Source organism: Tripterygium wilfordii, chromosome 6, assembly GCF_013401445.1.
Source record: "Tripterygium wilfordii isolate XIE 37 chromosome 6, ASM1340144v1, whole genome shotgun sequence".
NCBI classification, from domain to species: Eukaryota; Viridiplantae; Streptophyta; class Magnoliopsida; order Celastrales; family Celastraceae; genus Tripterygium; species Tripterygium wilfordii.
In genome coordinates this window covers 490,440-513,449 of record NC_052237.1, presented here as the reverse complement: position 1 = coordinate 513,449, position 23,010 = coordinate 490,440, and the positions used below count along the sequence as shown (strand labels likewise).

At 37.2% G+C, this 23,010-nt stretch overlaps 3 protein-coding genes across 5 annotated transcripts; 1 reads left to right on the top strand and 2 right to left on the bottom strand.

Moving 5' to 3' along the window:
* Positions 1-122: 122 nt before the first annotated feature.
* Positions 123-16,295, bottom strand: LOC119999582 (bromodomain and WD repeat-containing protein 3). 3 transcript variants are annotated; one of them, XM_038847243.1, is made up of 25 exons: positions 16,144-16,295; positions 14,671-15,045; positions 13,803-13,957; positions 12,858-13,097; positions 11,037-11,146; positions 10,864-10,941; positions 10,675-10,781; positions 10,335-10,426; positions 10,118-10,248; positions 9,899-10,002; positions 9,751-9,825; positions 9,527-9,605; positions 9,072-9,240; positions 7,790-7,860; positions 6,620-6,700; positions 6,450-6,520; positions 4,770-4,866; positions 4,579-4,638; positions 4,333-4,387; positions 3,849-4,249; positions 2,972-3,777; positions 1,878-2,796; positions 1,221-1,787; positions 1,063-1,121; positions 123-598 (listed from the first exon to the last, which is right to left on the bottom strand). In XM_038847243.1, exons 2-25 carry the CDS (start codon positions 15,021-15,023, stop codon positions 403-405), a joined length of 5,076 nt encoding a protein of 1,691 aa, XP_038703171.1. In that variant the 5' UTR covers positions 15,024-15,045; positions 16,144-16,295; the 3' UTR covers positions 123-402. The 3 variants fall into 3 exon arrangements, with proteins under 3 accessions (XP_038703171.1, XP_038703173.1, XP_038703172.1); XM_038847245.1 differs by having other exon boundaries at positions 14,671-15,008; positions 16,144-16,273; XM_038847244.1 differs by having other exon boundaries at positions 16,070-16,270.
* A 606-nt stretch (positions 16,296-16,901) lies between these two features.
* On the bottom strand, positions 16,902-19,034 carry LOC120000507 (probable small nuclear ribonucleoprotein F). The gene is made up of 5 exons (XM_038848602.1): positions 18,877-19,034; positions 18,481-18,568; positions 18,313-18,350; positions 17,987-18,051; positions 16,902-17,171 (listed from the first exon to the last, which is right to left on the bottom strand). The coding sequence occupies exons 1-5, from the start codon at positions 18,880-18,882 to the stop codon at positions 17,102-17,104; spliced, it is 267 nt and encodes an 88-aa protein (XP_038704530.1). The 5' UTR covers positions 18,883-19,034; the 3' UTR covers positions 16,902-17,101.
* Positions 19,035-19,179: 145 nt separating this feature from the next.
* On the top strand, positions 19,180-21,360 carry LOC119999420 (ribosomal RNA small subunit methyltransferase-like). Its single transcript, XM_038846971.1, has 2 exons — positions 19,180-19,594; positions 20,394-21,360. The coding sequence occupies exons 1-2, from the start codon at positions 19,280-19,282 to the stop codon at positions 21,135-21,137; spliced, it is 1,059 nt and encodes a 352-aa protein (XP_038702899.1). The 5' UTR covers positions 19,180-19,279; the 3' UTR covers positions 21,138-21,360.
* Positions 21,361-23,010: the final 1,650 nt, after the last annotated feature.

The following is a 23,010-nucleotide window of genomic DNA, read 5'->3' as shown; positions in this document are numbered from 1 at the left end:
AGGACTTGGCTTCTCAGGCAAAGAAATATTTGAACAGTTGGACTCCTACGTTCCAACACAGTCGGCCTTCTCCATCTCCCTGAATAAGGTAGCCAAGCCCTCAATTGAGAGTCCAATGAAAGTTGCAAGAACAAAGCCGACAAAACCGATGGCGAGAGATCTGAATAAAAGGGTTCTCAACATCAGATGCAGAATTCCTCCTTTCTTTTCTTTTCTTTTTTTTTTTTTTTGCTAAAATGGAAAAAACTACCCCTTTTTTCCCTTCTATTTTATCACTGTGGTCATTGCAACAATCGTGAGGAAGTGTGGAAAAAAACAAAACTCCCTCGAGTTCAAATATGAAAACCGAATCAACTACAATCAAAAAGATGAAGAAGTTAGGACATCTGCATCATAACTTCCTCAAAATCTTGACAGTTTCCTCGTAAACCAATCTTTTAGGTGCTTCACTTTCGCAGATAACTGAGCACTCTTGGCAAAATATAATTCGGCATTTGACAGCATCACAGCTATATCCTGTTTCAGAGCTTCAACTCTCCGGTAGTAATTATTCTTTAACCTCAACTCGATTATTTCAGGATATAGAGGGACAGCAAACCTGCAAGAGTTAAAAGATTTGAATCATCATTAGAGTTGAGTGAAACCATATCTCAAAGGTTCCTTTCCTATGACAAATCTTTGCATAAGTAAACCTTCTTCTACATACGAGTGTTTTCTTTACATCAAACCAAAGAAGACCCAACAGTTTTTCATGGCCCCTCCATGTAGGATATATTAACATCCATAGTGCGTATATTCATTGTAAAGGAATAGACTCCAAATTCCTATGAAACGAACCAGATCCTAATCCACTAAAAGGAATTTAAATTGCTTTCCGAACTTTCCCAACCATACGAAAGCTAGTCAAAACGACAAGAGACCAAACAAGGACATGACAAAACTCAGAGAAATGCAAGCTGATGTACCAGGAATTGCTATAACATGTTTTCAAATTACCAGCCTAAAGTTCCGCAGTTCAATATTCCTGTCTGATTATGTTCTTTGATTAAAGAATGGAGATACCTGTTGAGAAAATCCACCTTTTGAGCAGCGTCATTCAATTTTTGGAAACCATAACAATCCTGCAATGTTTAAAGCAGAGTCAAGCATATCAAACTGAGAAGCCCTCCATATCCAACTGCACCTTCAGAATTTAAGGAAAGGAACAAATGCAAAAGAACCTGGTGTCTAGTCACTGACTGCTCCAATTTAGCAAATAGATCCAGCAGCTTGTCTCGGTTTCCAAAATCTATATGTGCATGATCCAATGGAATGACAGAGTCATGAAGTTCCCAGGGACAGTGGAGATGGAACTCATCATCTCCCTCATATTGAACACAATATCTTTCCCATGGACTATTAGGAAATTTATCAGACATAGCCGATGAAGAGATAATTTTGCCTTCCCACCAACTACCGCCTTCCCCATTCTCATTCGATCTCCACCACACCCAGCATTTATCCCCATTGGCCCAATTTCTACTGCAGGAATCATCAAACCATGTTTTCTCCACGACAAAATCAGGAGAACTGATGAGGTCAGGTAGGGTCAACTCGAATGTTTGACCAAAAAAATCAGATGAAGGATCAACAAATTTCAATGTTATTTTACAGCAACAGTCCCCAGAACCAGGAAGAGTGGCATAAGAAAGCTTTTTAACCTTGCAGATCTCAACCGCACGTACGTTACCCTTAGTCCAAGGGCCTACATCTGGTAAGCCAATCATTCTAATACAACCTTGATGTCCCTGAAAAACAATTATATATATATAAAGCTACACTTAAGACTAATCAATAGAAAGTAATAAAACAATTATTCGAGAATGATCAGAAAATACCTGTCTTAAATATGCAACTTCATCACCAAGCTGAGGGATATAAGAGTAACCCCCCTCCTGCTTTGACAACATCAGCCATGATAATTTTCTGATGGCGTGATTTGACTCCGACTCCTTTCCAGTCAAAATGCCTGGGTCACCCTGCTTGTTTCTAGAAGACCTTAACCTAACTGCTCCTTTTGAACCAGATACCCATTGTTGATCACATGCTTTTTTGGAGAACCGCCCTTCATTCTTTGACGATCCCACGAATCCATGCATTTCTCGCATCTTAAAACTACAGTTGGAATTTGGCCCTTGCGAAGTTGCCTTCATTGTCATGGATCTTGTCCTACGTAATATGTCACTTGATGCTTCGGATAAATCAGTTCCTGAGTGATGGTAGTGTGCCAAACTTGAAGTCTCTTCTCCAATAATACCGTAAAAACCTAATGGATCAGTTCTAGCCACATGTGCCTTTTCCTTTTCCTGAACAACATTGCCGATCTTCAACTTTGAATCTGCTTGAAGTGAATGCTGAAAACTTGATCTACCAGAACCTTTCTCTGATTCTGTCAGAGTATGATCATGCACCATGCATGAGTGACTTCCAGACATTACATCATACCTCCTATCATTGTGCTGCTCATCTACTGCAGTTATTACATTAGAAAGACTTCTAGAGTCATGTGAAGTACTTTTCGTTTTTATTATAAATTTTAACTTAGGTAGAGCGTTCTCTTTGAGATTTTCAGTACCGGAGGCTGTGGAAGCATCAGCTTTCCCTTTCAGTTTGTGGTCAATTAGAGGTGAGGTTGTGGAAGTATCAGCTTTCTGTTTACAGTCAATCAGAGGTGACGACTCAGTATCAGGAGAAGGCTTTCTGATTTCCACAACAGTTGCTTCCTGCAATGCATCACTTCCAAATTGCTTATCATCCCTGCATCACAACAACATCGTCATTAAAGCCTTTGACCCCAAACAATTTAGGGTTAGGTGCATTAATCCATGAGAGAAATTAGATATAAGCGGATTCCCTGAAACAAAAGCATACCTCCATAATAAATATTTCTCAATTGAAAAAAAAATTCAAAAGCCTAACACGTTAAGCTTACCTATTCACGTCTCTTGAGCTTTCCTTCTGGGTATCAAAATTTTCAGTGTATGCATCAGATGGCATGCCACCTTCCAATAGTGAGCTTTTTGAGGTGCAAATCCTAACCTCTCTCCATCCGATTTTTTTCCCTTTCTCACCTGCACATTCAACCGCACAGTCCTCAGCCCTATCAGGATGCCTACCTTCTGCAGTGTAAACACCTTTGTGATTCTGGCATGGCTGATCATCCATGCCATTTGAGGAAGATAACTCTGCATATTTTGAGCTTATACCAACCATGTGCTCTTCTGTATGTTCTTGAAAAGACGGGTTCGTAGAATCAGCCTCTTTGCCACTAATTGGTCTGCCTTCTTCTGAAGGGACGGGCTTTTTAGGACGAGTAAACTTAACAACTAATCTCTTCCTGCTTCCAGAATTTAATTGCAACTCAGAAACTTCAGAAGTCCTTACTATATCTTCAGAACCAACCAATGATGGTTGATCTTTGCGTGTATCCTTCAGATGCTCGAAGTTTCTATCCAATTTCCAGCTCCCTGAATCTTGCAGCACCAAGTCACTGTCTGAAGAATCATCTTCAGAATCATCTACATCATCCCCATCCGTAGACCTTTCATTCATTTTTGAGAACATACTTAGAGCATTGCGAGCGGCAACTCGTTGTGGTCTCAAGGATTTTGTGGAGGACTTCCTCTTGGAAGCTTTCCGCCAACTTTTTGATTTCTTAACTCTGTTGCTTCCAGATAAAGAGCCATCATATTCATCAGAATTTCTCTTTCTGACACATCCTCCTGAAGTCATCTCCATCTGAAAATCAAAAGAATCAGATATACACCGGTGCACACAAACACAAAGTGAACTAGGTGAAAGCTACTTACTCCAGTGGCATGATTTCTTCTTCTTGACTTGCGAAGACCATCTTTATTACCTGCCACTGGATCACTGTCATCTGCACTACGTTCAGGTTCACTAGAATAGTGGGAACCCAAACTATCTCGCTCGCCTTCACTGAAACATTCCTCCGCAACATTGTACTCCGAATCAGGGTCATCACTCACAGCTTCATTTTCTGGTTCCCAGTACATGGGTTCTATAAACTGTGGTAGTGGCTCAAAAATTCTATCCAAATCCTCCAAAGGAGGCATTAGATAATCTTGGCCTAAACTGATATCTTGGCCAACAACAAGATTTATAGATGAAGGATGCCACTCAAGACCCAAGGCACCAAGTCGACGATTCTGGTACATGGTTTGATAAGGTTCCGGATAAGGAATTAGACCTAGAATTTCCAATAATATCAGAACAGATGTCAATAAGTTCTAAGAATAGCATAAAGAATTGATGAAAAATCCATAACCATACTTGAATCACAAAGAGGATCTTGGATGTTCCTTCGATGAGGAGGAAGTTGTGTCTCCTGCATCAATACATAGCTCATAACTAAGATTAAAAACTCTCGAGAAGTAATATCAGTTGCAATAAGAATTAAAAAAGAATGGACATTATCCATCACAATGATGTCAAATCTTGAGATTTTTAGTTTCCGATAAAAAATTTATTTACAAAAAGAGGCATTCAATTATGTCCTTGTGATGAGCGGAAACTAACCTGATCAAGAACATTTCCTGAACTGTCTCTGATAAGGGGGCGATAATCCCCGAGAAAGAACTGCCACACATATTGCAAATGACTAACCATCATAAATCAATTGCATAAAGCATGCTTAAAGATAAAAGAGGAAGGAAAAGAAGAGAGGACGAGGGAAAGAAGGTAACTAGTTGATCAAAATTTGTAGGTACCTGATCATACTTGGCATCCTTTTGAGACTCACCCTGACCTGTGTTGAGTAAATATATCTGCCCTACCTCATCAGAAAGTACAATCGATGTCCCATCCCTATGTAACAGAGAACACTTCTTAACATAAAGAAGCAACACTACCATCTAATGACCCTTAACTGCCAAGGTCTTGCAACAACTATGTATTAACAGTGCAAATAACAGACATACAGCAATGCCATGTCAAGAATCCATATAAAAGTTTGCAGGTTGGGAATTCTGGGAGACATCAAATTACCCAACTTTGAAAGATCAATTAAAATTTTGCAGACAAAAAAGAGGATGAGAGAACCAAAACAGGAATAAAAAGCATCATCCAGAGAACACATAGCCAAGACAAATTAGATCGTCACATAATAAATTAATTCTGTATCATTAACAACCAAAGGTTCAACTGCTAATGGATCCAAGCATTGAATGATACAACATTCAGGGGAAATATCGCAACAGCTCAATGATTTCTGGTCGAAATTGAGCAAGAATAAAAACACTCCCTCCAATAAATCTTTCCCAATATTGATAATTATCCTATTAAAATAAACCAATTATATGGATTAATAAACATTCCACTAAATTAGGTGAGTCCATGTTGTATAGTGCCAGGATCAAAATCAAGCTCTGTCCACCCAAATAAAAATGCTCTTACAATAGCCCTCAAATAAAAAGAGATGATTTCTCAAAATGGTTCTTAGATAAAAAATTACAAGATGCAGCTGAACAAAGCAAAGCTAAGGTTTGATTTATCAGCGATTTGCTCGACACAAACACAAAACATTTAATAAATATTCAATTATTGCAAAAGGCAGGAATCATAAGGCTGGTGCTGTTCAAGGAATGAAGACCAGGCTTTATTACTATCTACACCATATGAGGCCAGAACTAAGAGGGAAATTTCCGTATATTTAACTCAATGTACTTCTCTAGAGCAAGTCTCGCAATAGCACTTTTCCAAGGCCAATGGATCAAAAAAAAAACTCAGAAGCAAATTAGAGAACATGGAGCAAGTAGTGAATATGAACTGGTCTAAGATCACTATTTATTCTAACACTCTGCCTCAAGTGTGTGCTGAACTTGCTCTTAAATTGAGAGACCTAACAATAAGCTAGTAGTGAATATGTTACTTGTCTAAGATAACTATTTATTCTAACACTGAGCCTCAGATGTGGGCTGAACTTGCACTTAAATTGAGAGGCTCAACAACTGACAATTTATTTTAATTGGGAGCTGTTAAATGCTGAACTCAGGACTTGGCAGTGACCATGGGCCCCTGTAACATGTGAAACACCATGTATTCCAGAAGTTAAGGCAAATGAAAAATGAAAGAATCCGTTATTTAACTATTAATCTAACAGATACCAAACACTCTTAAATGCTCATATGACTCCTTGAATGCTGGCAGAGACATATTCGGTATCCGCCTTTAACCTATATTATTATTAAGTCAAGTATTAGTGCATGACTAGCTTTATGGCCCATCTGCTTCAACTAAAATGACAAGTTACTAACCCTAAGAGTGCTACCATAATAGGTCTAAAGAATAACAACTATTAAATGCACAAATATCACACGTCATGAATTACTTGTTAAAGTAAGAAAAGAAAACACAGGATCCAATCATAAGATATTCAACATTCCACTTACGGAGAAAACTTCCCATCAACCAACTTGTAGGGCCCAACTTCATATGTCCTGATAGGAGAGCCCTCCCATATCTGGAAATAAAGCAAATTAAAGTGCTAAAAAACAGTTGGAAATGAAATAAAAATATCAGCCATTCAGCATGAAATACTTAAAGAGAAACAAAAGCTTACATCCCAAACTATGGTTTTCCCATCATAGCCAGCACTCATGGCTATCCGAGGATTGAAAGGATGAACATCTAAAACATAAGACTGCCAAGAACTCAAACAAAATATCAGTAAGACATTAAAGCAAAACAAGGACAAAATTTTAATCCCGCTGGAGCAGCACAAGTAGCACAAATAAATTAATGTCACCATGCATAAAGAGCTATATATCTAGGGATCCCAATTGGTAACCAAGACAGCAAGACGATTCTTACAAGAGTTTAAAAATGAAATCCATATTAAAAGGCATTTGACCACCTGACCTATGGCATAATATTAAAATAAGAACACGCGATATATTTTCAACAAGTTCCCAACATCCCAATGTCACCCTGAAAACCAGTTTATCTTATTCATGAGCAAAAACAAGCTTAGGATAGCAGTTCATATATTGACAGACATCCATACAAGTGATTAGAATATTCAATCATAAATTATTTTATTTGATACTCTTTAACCTCCTATATGTATATCAGCATATATATTAGTAATATATTTTCACTTATTTTTCCAGCTTTTAGGTTAGATATGATATGGTAATGATCATGACATCACTAACGTTGAACCCGTACATATTTGCAATTTGGTTCATTAGTCAGCTATATTTACATTAAGAAATTGGAAAATATCAAAACCCAAATCATATTATTAAAACTGAAATATAGAATTTCAAATTTGATTCAAATTCAAAAACTGAAATTCAAATTCAAATTTCATAAGAATCAGATATAGAATTTGAATCCATCAACTTGTTCCAAACTTGAACTCAAATACAATATTTGTGAGATGATAATTTCATTTTTCTAAGTTTTCTGTCGCAATATCCTTAACCTAAAAGAAAGTGCACGTAACATGATATATAACAACAAAATATGATTCTAATGAATAGAATGAAATGAAATACACAAAGATAATCAGTTATAATTAGTTAATTGCCAGATTCAGTGTTGAAGCTTTTTCTATCCAATTATAATCAGTTAATGAACGAGAACTGGACCTTGGCTATTGGATCATCAATTTCGTCAAAAATCGTATTGTGTTGAATTTAACTACACAGATTTCTGACCCAAAATATTGACAACCATCAAGTACAGAGAAAACAATACATAGAGCAAAAGTCTTGAAACTGCTTACAGATTGAGTGTGACCAGTCAGGGAATGAACTAAGCTACCATCAACAGCATTCCAAACGCATATTCTGCAATCTGCAACCAATAATAGGATATGAGGGAAGAAAAGTAAAGAAAACTATAAAGCCAACATCCTGAAAGATACAACCACCAATTTGACTGAAAGATTATCCAAGGATGAAGTTCTCAAAAGAGAAGAATTTGTATCCAACCTTTTGTCTTTATAAAGTCAACTCAGGGTTGTAGATCGAGATAAAACTTTGGATACATTTTTTCTCGATGAGCTATAATAGTAACAGATCCAAATTAGCAACAACATTAACATTTCCACACATGCTTGGTGTTTCTCTTATGGGGATTTTAAAGTCTAAGAACCATTACACTCAGATGTTACGAAAAAAGTTCAAATCAAGTATCACTTCAGCCATGAGCTCCCCCCCCCCACCCCCCCCCCACAAAAAAAAAGCCTCAGCCCTTTTTCCTGAAGAGGTACAAGCCTACTACTCTTAAAAAAATTCAAAGCACCAGGCACTTAGCACGAGTTTTTCGCTTTATTGTTTCCCTTAATTGGCTGAAGCACATTGGGTGTCTTACCAGAGGGCGGTTAAAAAAGACCTTTAAATACAAATGCAGTCAGTCTTTGAAGAACCATTCCCATAATGTTAGAGGGGAAGTTGGACTGGTGAAGCAGGTAGTAGATTCTAGAACGTTGCATCATAAAACTAACTATCAAGAAAAAGTTACTTGGTTTATCAGGAAGCCGCTGGCCTGGCAATAAAATTGGGGTAATAATCTCCCATATCCCATAAACCCCAGCCCACACTATTAGAGAACCCGAATGCCATCTATCACATATGGTGCAGAATTATGGCAGACACTGTTAATGTTTACTTCCTTTTGCCAATATAGAATTAGAGGCAGATTAACAAATTACTTCATGATTATGTCCTAGAGGTGGCCCAACTGCAGAAATTAAATATCAGTTGCTTTGATGAAGGGCCACAAACAAGAACGAATAATAAAGTAAAAGAGAGGGAAAAAAGAAAAGAACAGAAAAGAAAAAGGAAGCCATTTAATTTTCAAATAACAAGTTTTGGCCCTACATAAATCATTAGACAAAGAATTAATTTCTGTAAGCATCCGTGGCAGTCAAGATATACCATCAGTTTTTGACTTAACAGTTGACGAAAAAACACTAATAAACATTTTATCTTAGGACTAGAAACATTCTATCTTTAAACTAACTTTTTAAGCACATAAGCACAAACCAATAGCAATTATTTTACCCATTATAGCTGCAAGAACAAAATGATTATCCAGGCTCCATATGATCATATTGACACCCCGAGGTGTTGGAAGTAATCTCTGGCGCGGCCCTCCTCGAAGAGGTTGAGGAGGCAACGGTGGAGGTGGAACTCTTAGATGATAAGCACGTACCCAGCGTCCAATTTTTCCCTAAAACAATGAACAGATGAACTCAAGGGAACACTTATCCTCAAAAGAAAGCATTATCGACAATCACTTCCATTGTAAACTGTTGGAACCCACACAAGAATCCCATATTGAAAAAAAATATGGAGATGGTGAGTGGCTTATAAGGTGAGTGTTTGGATCCAACTCATGAGCCATGACTTTTGAGAAAGAATGGGCCACCCATCCCCTTGCCTCCCAATTATAGGCTCATGTAAGGGGCTCCCCCAAGGTCCAAAATGTCAACATAAACAAATAGAATAGGACTCACATGGGATCTACGTGATCTTGGAATCCAGATTATTGCACTACCATCACGAGAACAGGTAACTATGTTGTCATGACAGAACCTAAGGACAATTCGATTCAAGGAATAACTATCAGACAAGAAGCATGCAACATGCTGTGCTATTAAATACGAAAAATAAAAAAATTGCGAGCAGATTGAATGAAGAATACACGCTGAACCTAACACTCTACAAACAATGAACAGACCAGGAATTTTTGAACTTTGGAATGTTCTCCTTCACAATGTCAGAAGTTGATGATCTTGTGGGCACTGCACAACCGCTGCAGAAGTGAAGCAGTTTAGTCAGACAAGATTCAGCAAAAAGACACCATCAACAAAAAAGGACTTACTAACCTAAATTGCACATAATTGACATCATTTTCATGGCCAGATAGTAAATCTAACTCATGAATGGGTTGTTCCGAGTCCTCAACATTAAGTTTACAAGCACTCCAGACCTGGAAATACCTAATTCTTCGTAAAGATGTCACACATAAAAGCTCTAGCCACAGAAAGCAAGAGAATAACTGACGAATCATGCAAATTTTGAAGATATCCCATGTCTATACTCACTCTTGCATACGTGTCAGAGCTTCCGGTGACAAAAAAAGTTCCATTGGCATTATAAGCACAGCAGAGAATTTGGTGGCTCTGTAAACCATTACTGAATAAGGATCCATGGATAGATGAGCCATTGCTCTTACCTGTACGAAACTTCTCAGCACTAATTCGCGATATCACTGGTAATGCAGTTAGCAATCGAGAAACAATATAGAAACAATCATCTAACCAATAGCAGCGCTAGGGTTTGGTAGGTAAATGAGTGGACTGCATTGGGAAGACCTTACATCCCAGATTCGACAAGTTCCATCATCTGATGACCTACACATTAATGAAGTAACAGAGAATGCCAAAAGAATTATAAGTTTACAACAAAAGAATTTTCTGCAATCCATAGTCGCTGCCTTCTAGACATGCAACACATTAGAAAAATACACTTTAAAGGATCAAAAGAGTAATGATAATTAGCTGAAAATCAAACAGGAACAAGGTCCAAATAGACTTAAGTCGGTCATTGGCAGCTGAAATAGAAAATAACTATACAGGAGCAACAAAAGGGTAGGGCTCACGATAAAAGCTGGTAGACAGAGGTAGGCCTGGGACTAAACGCAATGGCAGTAACAGATCCAGTATGCCCACGTAAAACCGAAATTTGTGCTCCATCTGGTATTCGCCACTGCAATATACCACAAAGAAAATCCCTGTCATCGAAGGATTAAATACAGGCATATATAGAAGTTGAGGTCAGATGTTCTCACAACTCGAATGACAAAATCATTTGAAGCAGAAGCCACCAAAAGATTGTTAGAACTAACGGCCAAGTCAGTAATGTCACCCTGAAGTCCATATAACGAAAAGGGCAAACAAGTTATGCAGGATATGAATTAAAATATATACTGGCATTAGAACAATATAAGCAATTCAAACTCACTTCATGTCCACGACAACTGGTTAAGCAGTAAGCCGTTTCCATTGACCAAATCTTAACAAGACGATCATCTGAACCAGTAATTACATATCTCCCTGTGCGATCAAATATAGCTGAAGAAGCACAATATAGAATCCTTCAAGATCTATTATGTGTAATCATTCATCTAACAAATCCCAAGAAGGAAGTATAAAACTAAAAAAGTGCACCGAGATCGAAAACAGTAAAGTAAACAAGATAGAGTATAACATAAAAATAAAAATACTTAACATAGAAATCAAATGGTATTCAAACATCATAAATTACAATTTTGATGAACTTCTAAAATTTTCTTCAACATGGTCATCTTTCAGGTAATTTCGGGAATATTCATTTAGACTAATATTTTTAATTTTGCATATTTAGGTTTCCTTTAGTTATTAGCTGTCAATGATATCTTGAAACTTTTCACTTGCTGGTGTGGGCCCTGATGATGGCCTATGAGAGAATAGACTATAGATTATAAAGGATCTATAGTTGCATTATCCGGGTTTTGAACGTGAAAGATTGATTTATAGTCCATTTACTAGTATCAGGAATTTCTATCCATGGAATATCAGAAAAACTCTCTTTCTTAGCCGCTCTTATATATATATGGTAACATACATAAAAAGAGCTTTCTAATTGACAAAACGTTCACAAAAATGTCACTAGTCTAGCGGCTTTCTTTAAGATTGTATATTCAATTCTAAACCTAGTTAAGATGCCAACGATAGTAAGCCAAATGAGTCAAGGTGCAATGCTGTGAAAAACATTGGTCTTGCTCCATCTACTGCATCTGTGTGCATTTTCCATGCACAATCAGATCTGGTTTTCACAAGTTATCCCAAAAGTTTGGGGTTAACTACATGAGTTTATGAAAACATCAACGGCAATCCACCACGTGTACTCGTTTTCTACATTTATTTCTATCATGGATCGTACATTCATCCATAACTGGTTTTCACAAGTTAAATCCCATAAATCCAAATCTTTGAAACTCAAGTCTCAAGCACATCCCTAAAAAACCTACAAAATGCTACAATTAATAACCACCATGAGGTAATAGACATCCCCCCAAAAGCTCAATCATTCTTTTCTCTTACTCATTGTGCCCACCTTTAACCATGACGTGTCTCAAGCTCGATGTTCAACATGTGTAATGTTTGCTCCCAAGAGCCCAAAGTAGGAATAAAAGTTACCTTATGGGGGAATGGAAGAGGACTAAAGAACTTTCACCGCTTTCTTTACCCCATAAGCCCAAAAATCACAAACACATGCCATCTTAAAAGCAATTGATATCTGTGATATCACAATCCTTAAGATAATAAAAGTACATGATACGCTAAAAAAAACTGTATTTTGATTTTAAAAAACGAATTAAACAGTTATTTAACATTGAGTTTAAAAGTACACGAATTTAACTCTTACTCTTGAGAATACCAAGTAAGACATTTTCTACTTTCTACCAGGTGAATTGCCTCCGAAATAAAAAGGTTTTACATAATTTTCGACCAACCCTAGTCAACATTTCCCAACACATAAGAGCCATCATATGCATTTACTTATTTTTTACTTTCAAAAATTAATTAAATGTGGTATTCTGTTCAAGAGAATAATCTACAGCAAGCCCCACAAAGATATATTTGTGTCATTGAAGTATACTAAAGGGAAAAAAATACTAAATCAACCATGTACCAATTAAAGCAACAGCATGCTTCTAACATCCACTCATAATTTGTAGGCATTGTCTAATTCCAAAAAAAAAATCGCCTGTCAACTTCAAACTAGATGAAAAAACTATACCACAATAGACGGAATCTCGGTGCCCTCGTAATTTCTTCATATTCTGCATCCTTTGGAACATCGTCGACGGTTTAGCAATGGCATAACATGCAGAACGAATAGATGGTGCACGACGATGCTTCGTAAAACCACCTCCAATTTCTCTCAAAGAAAGCCCACGCACTTGATCGGCCTGCATATGAGGCCACCGCATGTATGCAGGTAGAGGCTTAACTCGCTTATTCTCCACCCTCCTATCACCTGAGAAAAAAAGAAATAAAGGACTTCAAAGGGAAATAAATAAATATTGAAGAACAAGAATAAAAATGTTAGGGAACCTCCTAGTATAGAAAAACAAATAGATGCTCATAACCTAAGTAATTTGGGGTAATAACATGAAGAGCAGTTGACAGAAATAGAGGCTTAATAAATTTTCCAGAATATTCTTACTTGGCATGCTCTATGGCTATTACTATGGATTTTTGCAGCTGTCAGTCAGTTAAAAACATCACTCATCAATATTGAGGAGATCTCATCCAGGCTATTGCCACAAAAGTACTCTTATACCATTAAAGAAGTAAAATGTTCAAACCATGACCTATCATTAAAGCACAGCTGCATTCTTTATTCCCCTTGTTTGAACATCTCTCTCTCTCTATATATATATATTCTCTCTCTCTCTATAAATATATATATATATATAGAGAGAGAGAGAGAGAGAATAAATGAATGGTATGCAGTGATTTTTAAGCCTCGGGATAATCATTCAAGCAAATTTCTTAAGATATAATAGTTTATTCCAAAATATAGTGTCACGAACAGTTGAAAGGGATCAAAAAACAAAGATCCTTCTTATCCAAGATGACTTTACATATATAGGAAGTGTATTGCTCATTTCTTTTTCCAAATAGTTTCCCTTAACAAACAAGTTGCATTGAGTAAAGTAAATTATTGTGCTTCACATACAATTCAGAAGCGAAAAGGAATCAGATCCCAGCAATGTAGGAACATCAGCTGCATTTGGAGCACTGTCTCCAACCTTGCCATGCCCAGGAGAGGCTGTAAACATTATCAATTGCTTTAGAAGCTTCACCAAATGATCCTTCTCAATATGAGAATACCTGATGTAAATATGACATAGCAGATTTAAGAAAATGAGATAAGACATCCAAAAAGAAAGTTTTAGAAAAGATTTATTTAGTGCAAAATGCAAGTCCCACTGCATAGGAAGAGAAGAGCACAGCAACCAATTTTCACAGAGTTAGTAAAACTCCTCAAAATTTTTGAAAATAACATGGATTTCACTTCAGGTTGTTATTCACATTTGCTTTTACTGATTCTAACAACTAAGTGATCAAGTTAGCATCAATTATAACTAGATTCATTCAACAGAGAAACTGTTGCACGTCATCAATAAACTCGTGAATAGGCCAATTACGATATGTAGGCAGTACCTGATACACTTTGTGAAAAGTCCCAGTAGAAAGTTCCCCAAATATTGGGGAAGGAGTCAATTTTCTTAATCAACGCCGAGAGGGGCAGAAGTTTTGGTTTCAAAAAGAAAAGTCCATTCCTTGGGAAGTCAGTTTGTCTTCAGAAAACAAAAGGTGAGTATCAAGACTGATTTTTTACATTCTTGTTATAATAGTAAGAATACATGGTAAGAGAGTCTATTTTATGCAAATTATAAGTGAGAGGCATAAAAAATGAAAAGATCAAGGAAATATGAAAATGGGAAGTTCAGACAAATACCACACAGAGCTTCCTACTTTTGGTTCTAAGTTTCATATAAAACCAATTGTGATGAGGGCAGATCATGGCGAGAAGCATCTACCTTTCCACCAATTTACTGTAACTCAACGGGAGAGAGATCCCATCACCGTCATCATTTTCATTGCCGACACTGTTACTTGAATAGCAAGCATGATATCGTCTAGGCAGAAGCTGATGTGCCAGAAGTTCATCAAAGAGTTGCCCAAAAGTCCTCTGACAAGGACCAGAAGATAGAAAATGCATAATCAAAAAGTACACTTCTCTAAGATCTACATCCACATCAGTCTCAACAGCGTGATGACTAATTCTCCCCGGTTGTTCAAAATGGTTCTTCTCAAGCATTGTATTACTGAAATTTGAAGATGCGTTACAAAGAGAAGCACCACCTGAAGATTTAAACTTCAAGAAATCCATATTTGTGGTACAGTCAGAATGTCTGACACAACAAAAGAAACTTTATCAAATTCTTTCCATAATGGATGAATATTTATTGTCTACCCGCACAGTTGAACCTAGCTAAGACATCCTAAGTAGAAATTCAAAAGAGATGCGAATAATGTACAAGATTAAAACAATTTTCCTAGCATATACATAACTTTATTTGAGGGGATATTCATTAAATTGGCATTAACTAACCACAATCATAAAGTAACACAAACTCCAGTCAATAAAACTATAACAGGAGGGGGGGAAAAGCACAGAAAAAGTTAAGAATTGATTACTAGAAATGGAAACAGTCCTAGTATGAGAATCCAATGACATGCAGATAACACAGGTTTACATCTAGAAGATCATATCAGATAGCGGGTTATGTTTGTGTGTAAACACTAGAGCTTAGCAACCAGCAATCAATGGGATTGCAGCAGCATATTTAAAAGCACTAACTACAAACTTTCACTTAATGCCAAAAGCTATCAAGGGGAAGCTCATAAGCAATATCCCATTATTGAACTTCGGTAATCTGATTGATAGCTCTTTTAAGATACAAGACTTATGGAATAAAAGTCGCATACGCACAAAGACAATCCACAGATGAAGATTACATGCCATGAAAGAATATCGCGCATAAAAAAAAAAAACTTACCAAGAAAAAAACTAAAAAAGAGACGAAACAAGCGACCTGTAACTCAGAATACGAACTTCAAATTCTTAATGCAGTTACTAAAAATGTGAAAGAAATAGTCCCATAAAACCATACCCCTAAATATGTAAATATGTAACAAAATAAAGATCCAGTAGAACGTACATGCAAAATAACTAAGTATAATCTATCGAATCTCCATTCACAGCCAACAAGATGAAGACAATTACATCATACAATTGTCTGTTTCAATAAGAAAGCCCCCTCTTATATAGAACCCCGATTCACAGAACTGATTGAGAAATTGCAAACAGGAGCACAGAAACTTCAAATTCCCGTATCAAAAGCAAATTAAACAAAAAAACGCAAAAGAACAAACCATATGTCCGCAATTTCAGCTTCTTTGCTAGGTCAAGATAAAGCGTAATAGAGCAAGATGGAGGAGCACTTTACATGTTTTTCTTCTGCTTCCGAAGATTTCTACTCAGGTTCAGCAGCCCATAGACCAGAACTTCGAAAGAGAAGAAGAAATGGAGGAAAGTAAGATGATTTGGACAAAAAAAAATTAAAAGAAAGAAAGGAAGAAAGAAGGAAGAAATGCAGAGGAAGATGGTAAGAGAGTTATGTTAACGCAGGATTAGAGAGGCCAATATCGTCTTTTCGATAAAACAATATAGGCACCGTTGGTGGATACTATAAACAGCATTCAAAATTCATTTTTTCCATCCAAATTAGTAATATGTTTTCTTTATCTAAACATTTCCATTTCTTTGGTTCTAGATTTAAAAATTCCATTTTTTATTTTTTTTTTCAGATGTCTCTAATTTAAATTTATTTATTTAATACATACAGACCATTTTTTCCCTTTGTTGACTTATAAATTTGGATTTTATCCAAAACAGTTTGTTTTTAAAAAAAAAAAAATTTACCCTATATTTTGAAAGATCTTACCAGTTATAGTTTGATTGATATGCGTGAATTAAGACTCTTTGTACCTGTTTGAGACGATATATGGGCCTTTTGAAGGTCTTGAATTGGGCTCTTCAATCTGAACCGGCCCGGCAGTAAGACTTGTAAAATCAAATCAGTCCATCGGACTCTTTGACGGTTGGACATAAAAGAGTCCGATGCGAAGCAAAAAAACATCAGTTCACCCTACTTTTCATACGTCACAGTATGACGAACTGAAACTTAAATGTACTAACTCCACATTTAGAAGCAAAATCATATGAGATTTGCAATGGAAAAGATTTGTTTTAACTCAGGTTTGCTCAATAGATGACATGGGACACTATAAGCCAAGTCTCATGGCATACCGCTCCACTAAAGTACAATACAAGTCCAAAAAACTAGCAACAAAGAGCAAGCGTAATAATCAAATGCCACTGAACAGTAGCGAAAGTCGAGTTCTTTAGTCGCGGTCAGCATCTTCAATCTCCTCATCTTCTGGAACACCACGAAGATAAAGAACATTGTTGCATCTGCATACAAAAGACAAAAAAAAAAAAACAGGACGCAGAACATGAAAATCTCCTAAATTGGCAAAATATAATAATGCTTTGCATCACACCAATCAAAGAAGGAAAGCCTTGTATTTTGCAGTAGAAGCACCAAAAATGCTGATAAACTAGCAATTTTTGACAAATAGTCTAGAACTTTAGATATTGTGAGTTTAACATGCAACAGCATTTCATCTGCAATAGTTTGGACAGTTCATTTATGCACAAACAATCATGGAATCAAACTAACTCCGATAAAGCAATCCAACTTAGGGAACTATATACTTTTGTTGTCAAGGTTTTTTGCCTGTTTATTTTCAGGCCTGAATTATGGTTTGTTTACAATCAAAAAAAGAAAGACCCACATGTTTAGGTTGTCATAGTTTCATAGAAGATGATTTGAGTAAAAAATGATATGTGGAGAATACCCTCCATGAAATTATGTCTTAGGTGTTTGGCAAGGCAAGGGAAATTTTTTTAACAAAAGGTTAGAAACCTCATCTTTGTGCACCCTCATGCTAGGCCGGTGAGTAGAAAGCAGAGATATATGCCAGCCACGAAATACCACAGAATCCTTCACGGTCCCAAATAAATTTTTACTTGTAAAAAAAAACTCAAATTTTCATTTTTCATCCGTTATCACCAGAAACTTAAAAATCAAGTCTTCCTTCCTTTTATGTAGTTTCTTAACAGTACTAATCAAAGCATGTGTTGTAACATATGAGCCAACCCGTGACACTTCATTACCAAAGACAGGCATATTTAAAGAGAGAGTGTTGGCAATTGGTGTTCGTTACCTGATCAAAATCTCTCCTAGGTTCCCTGTCAATTCCCCATCAACATATTCTTCAGCATTGCCTAACTGCAGATAAGGTTCCATTTCAAAGGAGTGTTAGCAAAAAACGCTGATTCAATCATTCAAAAAGCTTACACCAGCACCATTGCCCCAATATAAGAGTTATTCCAGATTCAAGCATTACCACAACCATTGAACCACAAGTTCACACTCAACAAAATTGCACTAATAAAGAAGATATGCAGCATAAAAGATACGAAGCTATATCTAAACGACACATTAATCAAATACATTGGAAGTAAAGTAATATTGAATTCAAGGCTGTACCTGTAAATTCATGTACGAATCCACGGAAGCAAGAAAACCTGAAACAACCAACAAAATATACATATTTAAATCACAAAATTCACAACTTCTGATGAAACCAAAAAGGAAAGATAAATTATAGATGAACTGAAAAATTTTAAACAGACTACAAATCTACAATCAAAATACCTTTGTATTCCATTCCCCACTTCAGTTTCACAATTACAGTCTTGCCAGTCAAGTTGTTCAGAAAAGGCTTAGGGTTAACGGGTATAGTCTGCAATTTCAAATGAGGGCACAAAATCCCAGGTCAAACAAGAAAAACGAAGGAGAAGCACACTGTATTTTCCACAATAAACTTGTAAGAGAAGAACAAAGCATGCAACAGAGCCAATCTATCAGCCTAATCTATCTTCCTAAAAAAATAATTAACAAAAAGATACGGCAAAAACAATCCAAAGAGATTTAGAAATCCCTCTGCCCTAACACTAAGGCACTGTAAAGAAAAATTGGAGAACTTAGAAAGCGAAAACGTAGATATCAGAACGGATGCACAGAACCCTAATAGAAAAAACGAGTACTCACAGCCATTGAAAACTAGACGGGGAAGCTTTATCGGGCCTCGACAGCTACGACTCTGAGTCTCTGACACTAATCAGCGCTCAAGGATGGCTTTATGTTTCCGTTGAGCGACGATTGGAGGTTTTTAACAAACCCAATGTTGCTCCACCAGACTATTTATTTTTTATTGAACAGTTCAGTCCTAACCAGCTGAAGCCCTAAGGAATCTGGGCCTCTTAATTAATGGACAAATGGACCTTAATGGACCTGGGCCTATAAACCCAATAATGTTTAGAAATCTTAACAGCCTGTTAGGATTTTGCATTCACGTTTCGGTTCCGTCCTCCTCACTCTTGCTCATCTACAAAACCCTAGCTCCTCAACAATCGTACATTAAAACCCCCATAGCAACTGTTACGCTGCAACAATGGCGGGAGGCAAGATCAAGAAGGAGAAAGCGAAGGGCGCAAGAGCACCGTCGAATCATTACCAAGGAGGGATTTCATTTCACAAATCGAAGGGGCAACATATCCTGAAGAACCCCTTGCTGGTGGACTCAATTGTGCAGAAATCCGGGATCATGAGCACTGATGTGATCCTCGAAGTGGGTCCTGGAACGGGAAACCTGACCAAGAAGCTCTTAGAAGCCGGAAAGCAGGTCATCGCTATTGAGCTCGACCCTCGCATGGTTCTTGAGTTGCAGCGCCGGTTTCAGGGCACCCCACAGTCCAATCGTTTGAAGGTGTTCTATTATTACTATGACTTACTATGGTTATTTTAATTTGCCGAGAAAGTGAGGAAATTGATAAAAAAAAAATTACAGTTTTTGCCGTTGGAATCCTTGATTGATGTTCTTATGTGTTATAAACTAAGGTTTTATGATTCATGATATTCTGAGTGAGAAATCTTGGGATTGGAATTGGTGTTTATGCAAACCCCACCGCCTGTGGTTTGTATAATTGTGAAAGTTGCCTCTGGTGTGTGTTAATTGTGAAGGTTGTGTATTTTGATCATCCATCTTATGCGCGTTTATATCATTGTTTATCCACGGTTGTATAATGGGTTTTGTGTCATTGTTTACGGTGATATTGGTTTGTTTCAAAGGGACTTCTATTGGATTTATGTTAGGGTTCTCTTTCTTCTCGTGTGGTCCGTCCATCTGCAACCATTGATACTTCATCTGGTTATTATATAGAATCGTGCAAGCTGCTAGTTTTGAAAAAAAAAATTATTACTTGTCAAAGAACCTTATTAGAATGTCTCTTTTACCTGTCAATTTTCTTTTCTAAAATGAAGATCTGTGAAGAGGAATTCCCTTAAACTGCAAAATTTGTGCTCCAACTCCTCAGCTATTCTTTTAGGCAATTATTTATAATGCGATGGTCATGTTACTTTAATTTGGTACTGTGTGGGCTTCCATGATGTGCTTTTAGTCTGATGGTTATATTGAGAGCAATTTTTTTACCTCTGGTTCTAAATGCGGTGTAGTTCTGGAGTTCGTCTGAAAGTAATTACTTATGTTACTGTAATGATTCTTGCAGGTTATTCAAGGTGACGTGCTTAAGACAGATCTTCCCTACTTTGATATATGTGTAGCCAACATCCCTTATCAAATTTCCTCTCCACTTACATTCAAGTTGCTTGCCCATCAACCGGCCTTCCGGTGTGCCATCATTATGTTCCAAAGGGAATTTGCTATGAGACTGGTAGCTCAGCCCGGTGACAATCTTTATTGCCGTCTTTCCGTGAACACTCAACTCTATGCTCGAGTGTCCCATCTCCTCAAAGTCGGAAAGAATAATTTCAGACCTCCACCGAAGGTTGATTCCTCTGTAGTTCGAATTGAACCCAGGAAGCCACGCCCCCAAGTGAATGCTAAAGAGTGGGACGGATTTATAAGGATCTGTTTCATCCGGAAGAATAAAACCCTTGGTTCGATATTTAGAATAAAAAATGTCCTCTCTTTGATGGAAAAGAACTACAAGACATTGCAGGCACTCCAGCCCTCACAAAGTGGCTCTATAGATAATGCTGATAGTGAGATGGATATTTCAAGACTTGGGGGTTCAAAGGAGGATCAAAGTATGGACATGGATTATGGATCAGATGATGAAATGGAGATGGACGAAGGAGATGCAGAGTGCGAGGGATCTGAATTCAAAGATAGGGTCTTAAATGTTCTCAAGGAGGGAAATTTTGAAGAAAAGAGATCTTCTAAGCTCACACAACAGGAGTTCTTATACCTACTCTCTCTGTTCAACAAGGCTGGCATACATTTCTCTTGATTCCAGGATAACTGTGCCCTCCCTTTTCGGACAAAATTTTGCCCAATTTTATTAGCTAGCTTGTTTGTCACTTCTCCCTTGTAGTGATTATTATTAATTATGTTCCTTTTTCTTTTTGTTCTATGATATAGGTTGATGAGTGATTCCCTTTAGAATAATGTAATTTAGCTCGTGCAAAAAGAGTATCAATCTAAGTATTGATTCCTGCTTTCTCTTTTCCCCTCCCATTATGTTAACTTGAATCAGTTTTATTTCACTGCTAAGTTTAGAAGTCATGAGTTACTATGCAGAGAGCTGTACTGCTAGCAAGCTCCCATGGTGGTCATGGGATGTGATATCAAACACCCATCTCTCTGCTTTTTCACTTCTTTATCCTTGCATTAACTAGTGAGAGGGAGGAACAGGAATTGCAGAGGTTATCTATTGTTTTCCTGGGCATATGGCATGGGTTTTTTCAGCGCTGTAAGGCCTGGTACTCGAACGTTGGCTTGAGGCATTTTCCTAGATAGTTCTGTTAGTCGAGATATGAATGTGCATAAACACAAGTTTCTACTTTCTAATGTGGGAATTTCTTCTTCATCCAACAATTGCACCTTTTGAATTATTAATGCTGTGAAAGGCTGCAACTGCATTTATTTCACATATTCCATCAAACATTCATGGTTTTTGCGAATTATAATTATGTAACTTATCTAATTTATTCCCAATAAATTCATTGGCACCCCTAAAGCCTGATGTATTATTAAAAAACACGAGATTACGAACAAGTGTAAATATGAGAAAATAGATGTGGACAATTGCAATTTATGAAAGTATTTGGATACAGTGTGTAAAAACCTCTGTTACTGGAGAAACTTCCACACTCCAATCCGCCGACCTCTGCTTCACAGGGCCCTCTGTTATTCCGTAGCCGATACAGGTCAGTTAACTTTTGCTCGTCTCCGAGTATTCTAGGTTTGGTTATTATACTCTAGAGTAATACGTTCTGAGATCCGAAATTTGAAAGCCCTGAATCGATAAATAACCTAACAGAACTATCAATTTTCGCTTGAATTGGAATTCCTTAGCTTAGTATCATGGGCATACTGTCTATGAATGTAACTGATCTTAAACCGATGCCTTTTCTACCACTTGGGCGAGAAATCTAGTCGGTTGGGCACAGGTATGCTCAAGAAGTCTCTGTTTTGCAACTTCTATGTTGGGTAATGTTGTATTTGCCTTTTGTATGTAAAGCTTCCCGTGGAACTCGATATCGTTTGATAGTCTCGGGAATGTATTGGGTTAGGCATGATAGGTTCTCCTTGAGTTCATTGATATAATTTGAAGGTCTGTGTTGGAACTTGACAGCCAAATCTTCTTTGATCTGCAATAGTGGTTAATTCTGTGGCTTAGAAACCTCAACTTCAGTCGTGCCTTGTTTTAAAGTTGATGCCTTCTCTGTGCTGCACTGGTCATACATCTCGAACACTTTTTTTTGATAACCGAGGAGGAACCACCGGCCCAACCTGTTTGGAGAGTTGAGTAAAGCATAAACCTTGGGCCGGCAGAATACTCTGCACCACGTTGACAACAATGCTGCGATGGGCTGCAGTATTTGTGTCCATTCCTCTGTATATCATGCAAAACATGGACTTTTGTGCCTGTGGCATTGAGTTCTTGTGAATATGAAAACCTTTCATTATCAATTACCCTCTTTGTGCACAGCATGAGCGAGGTAAAACTCATTAGCGTGCTGTTTCGTTTTTTCGGTTTGTTTGTCCTTTATCATAATGTAGGACTTGTTCTGATGTTTTAGTGATCTGATGCTCTTTGGATATTCTTTCCAAGTCTCCAATTAACAGAGAAGTGGGAAACGCATAACATCCCTTAATTG

What these genes read in the sequence shown, in the direction of transcription:
- LOC119999420 (XM_038846971.1), top strand. Translation starts at nt 19,280, where the DNA reads ATGGCGGGAGGCAAGATCAAGAAGGAGAAAGCGAAGGGCGCAAGAGCA. An exon ending in CACAGTCCAATCGTTTGAAG is followed by an intron (nt 19,595 to 20,393) that starts GTGTTCTATTAT and finishes TGATTCTTGCAG; the next exon opens with GTTATTCAAGGTGACGTGCT.
- LOC119999582 (XM_038847243.1), bottom strand. Translation starts at nt 15,023, where the DNA reads ATGGATTTCTTGAAGTTTAAATCTTCAGGTGGTGCTTCTCTTTGTAAC. An exon ending in GTCAATTATGTGCAATTTAG is followed by an intron (nt 9,826 to 9,898) that starts GTTAGTAAGTCC and finishes TCACTTCTGCAG; the next exon opens with CGGTTGTGCAGTGCCCACAA. An exon ending in TGTTCTTGCAGCTATAATGG is followed by an intron (nt 7,861 to 9,071) that starts GTAAAATAATTG and finishes TATTGGTTGCAG; the next exon opens with ATTGCAGAATATGCGTTTGG.
- LOC120000507 (XM_038848602.1), bottom strand. An exon ending in GTGGGGAATGGAATACAAAG is followed by an intron (nt 18,351 to 18,480) that starts GTATTTTGATTG and finishes TGGTTGTTTCAG; the next exon opens with GTTTTCTTGCTTCCGTGGAT. An exon ending in CTAGGAGAGATTTTGATCAG is followed by an intron (nt 17,172 to 17,986) that starts GTAACGAACACC and finishes TTTTGTATGCAG; the next exon opens with ATGCAACAATGTTCTTTATC.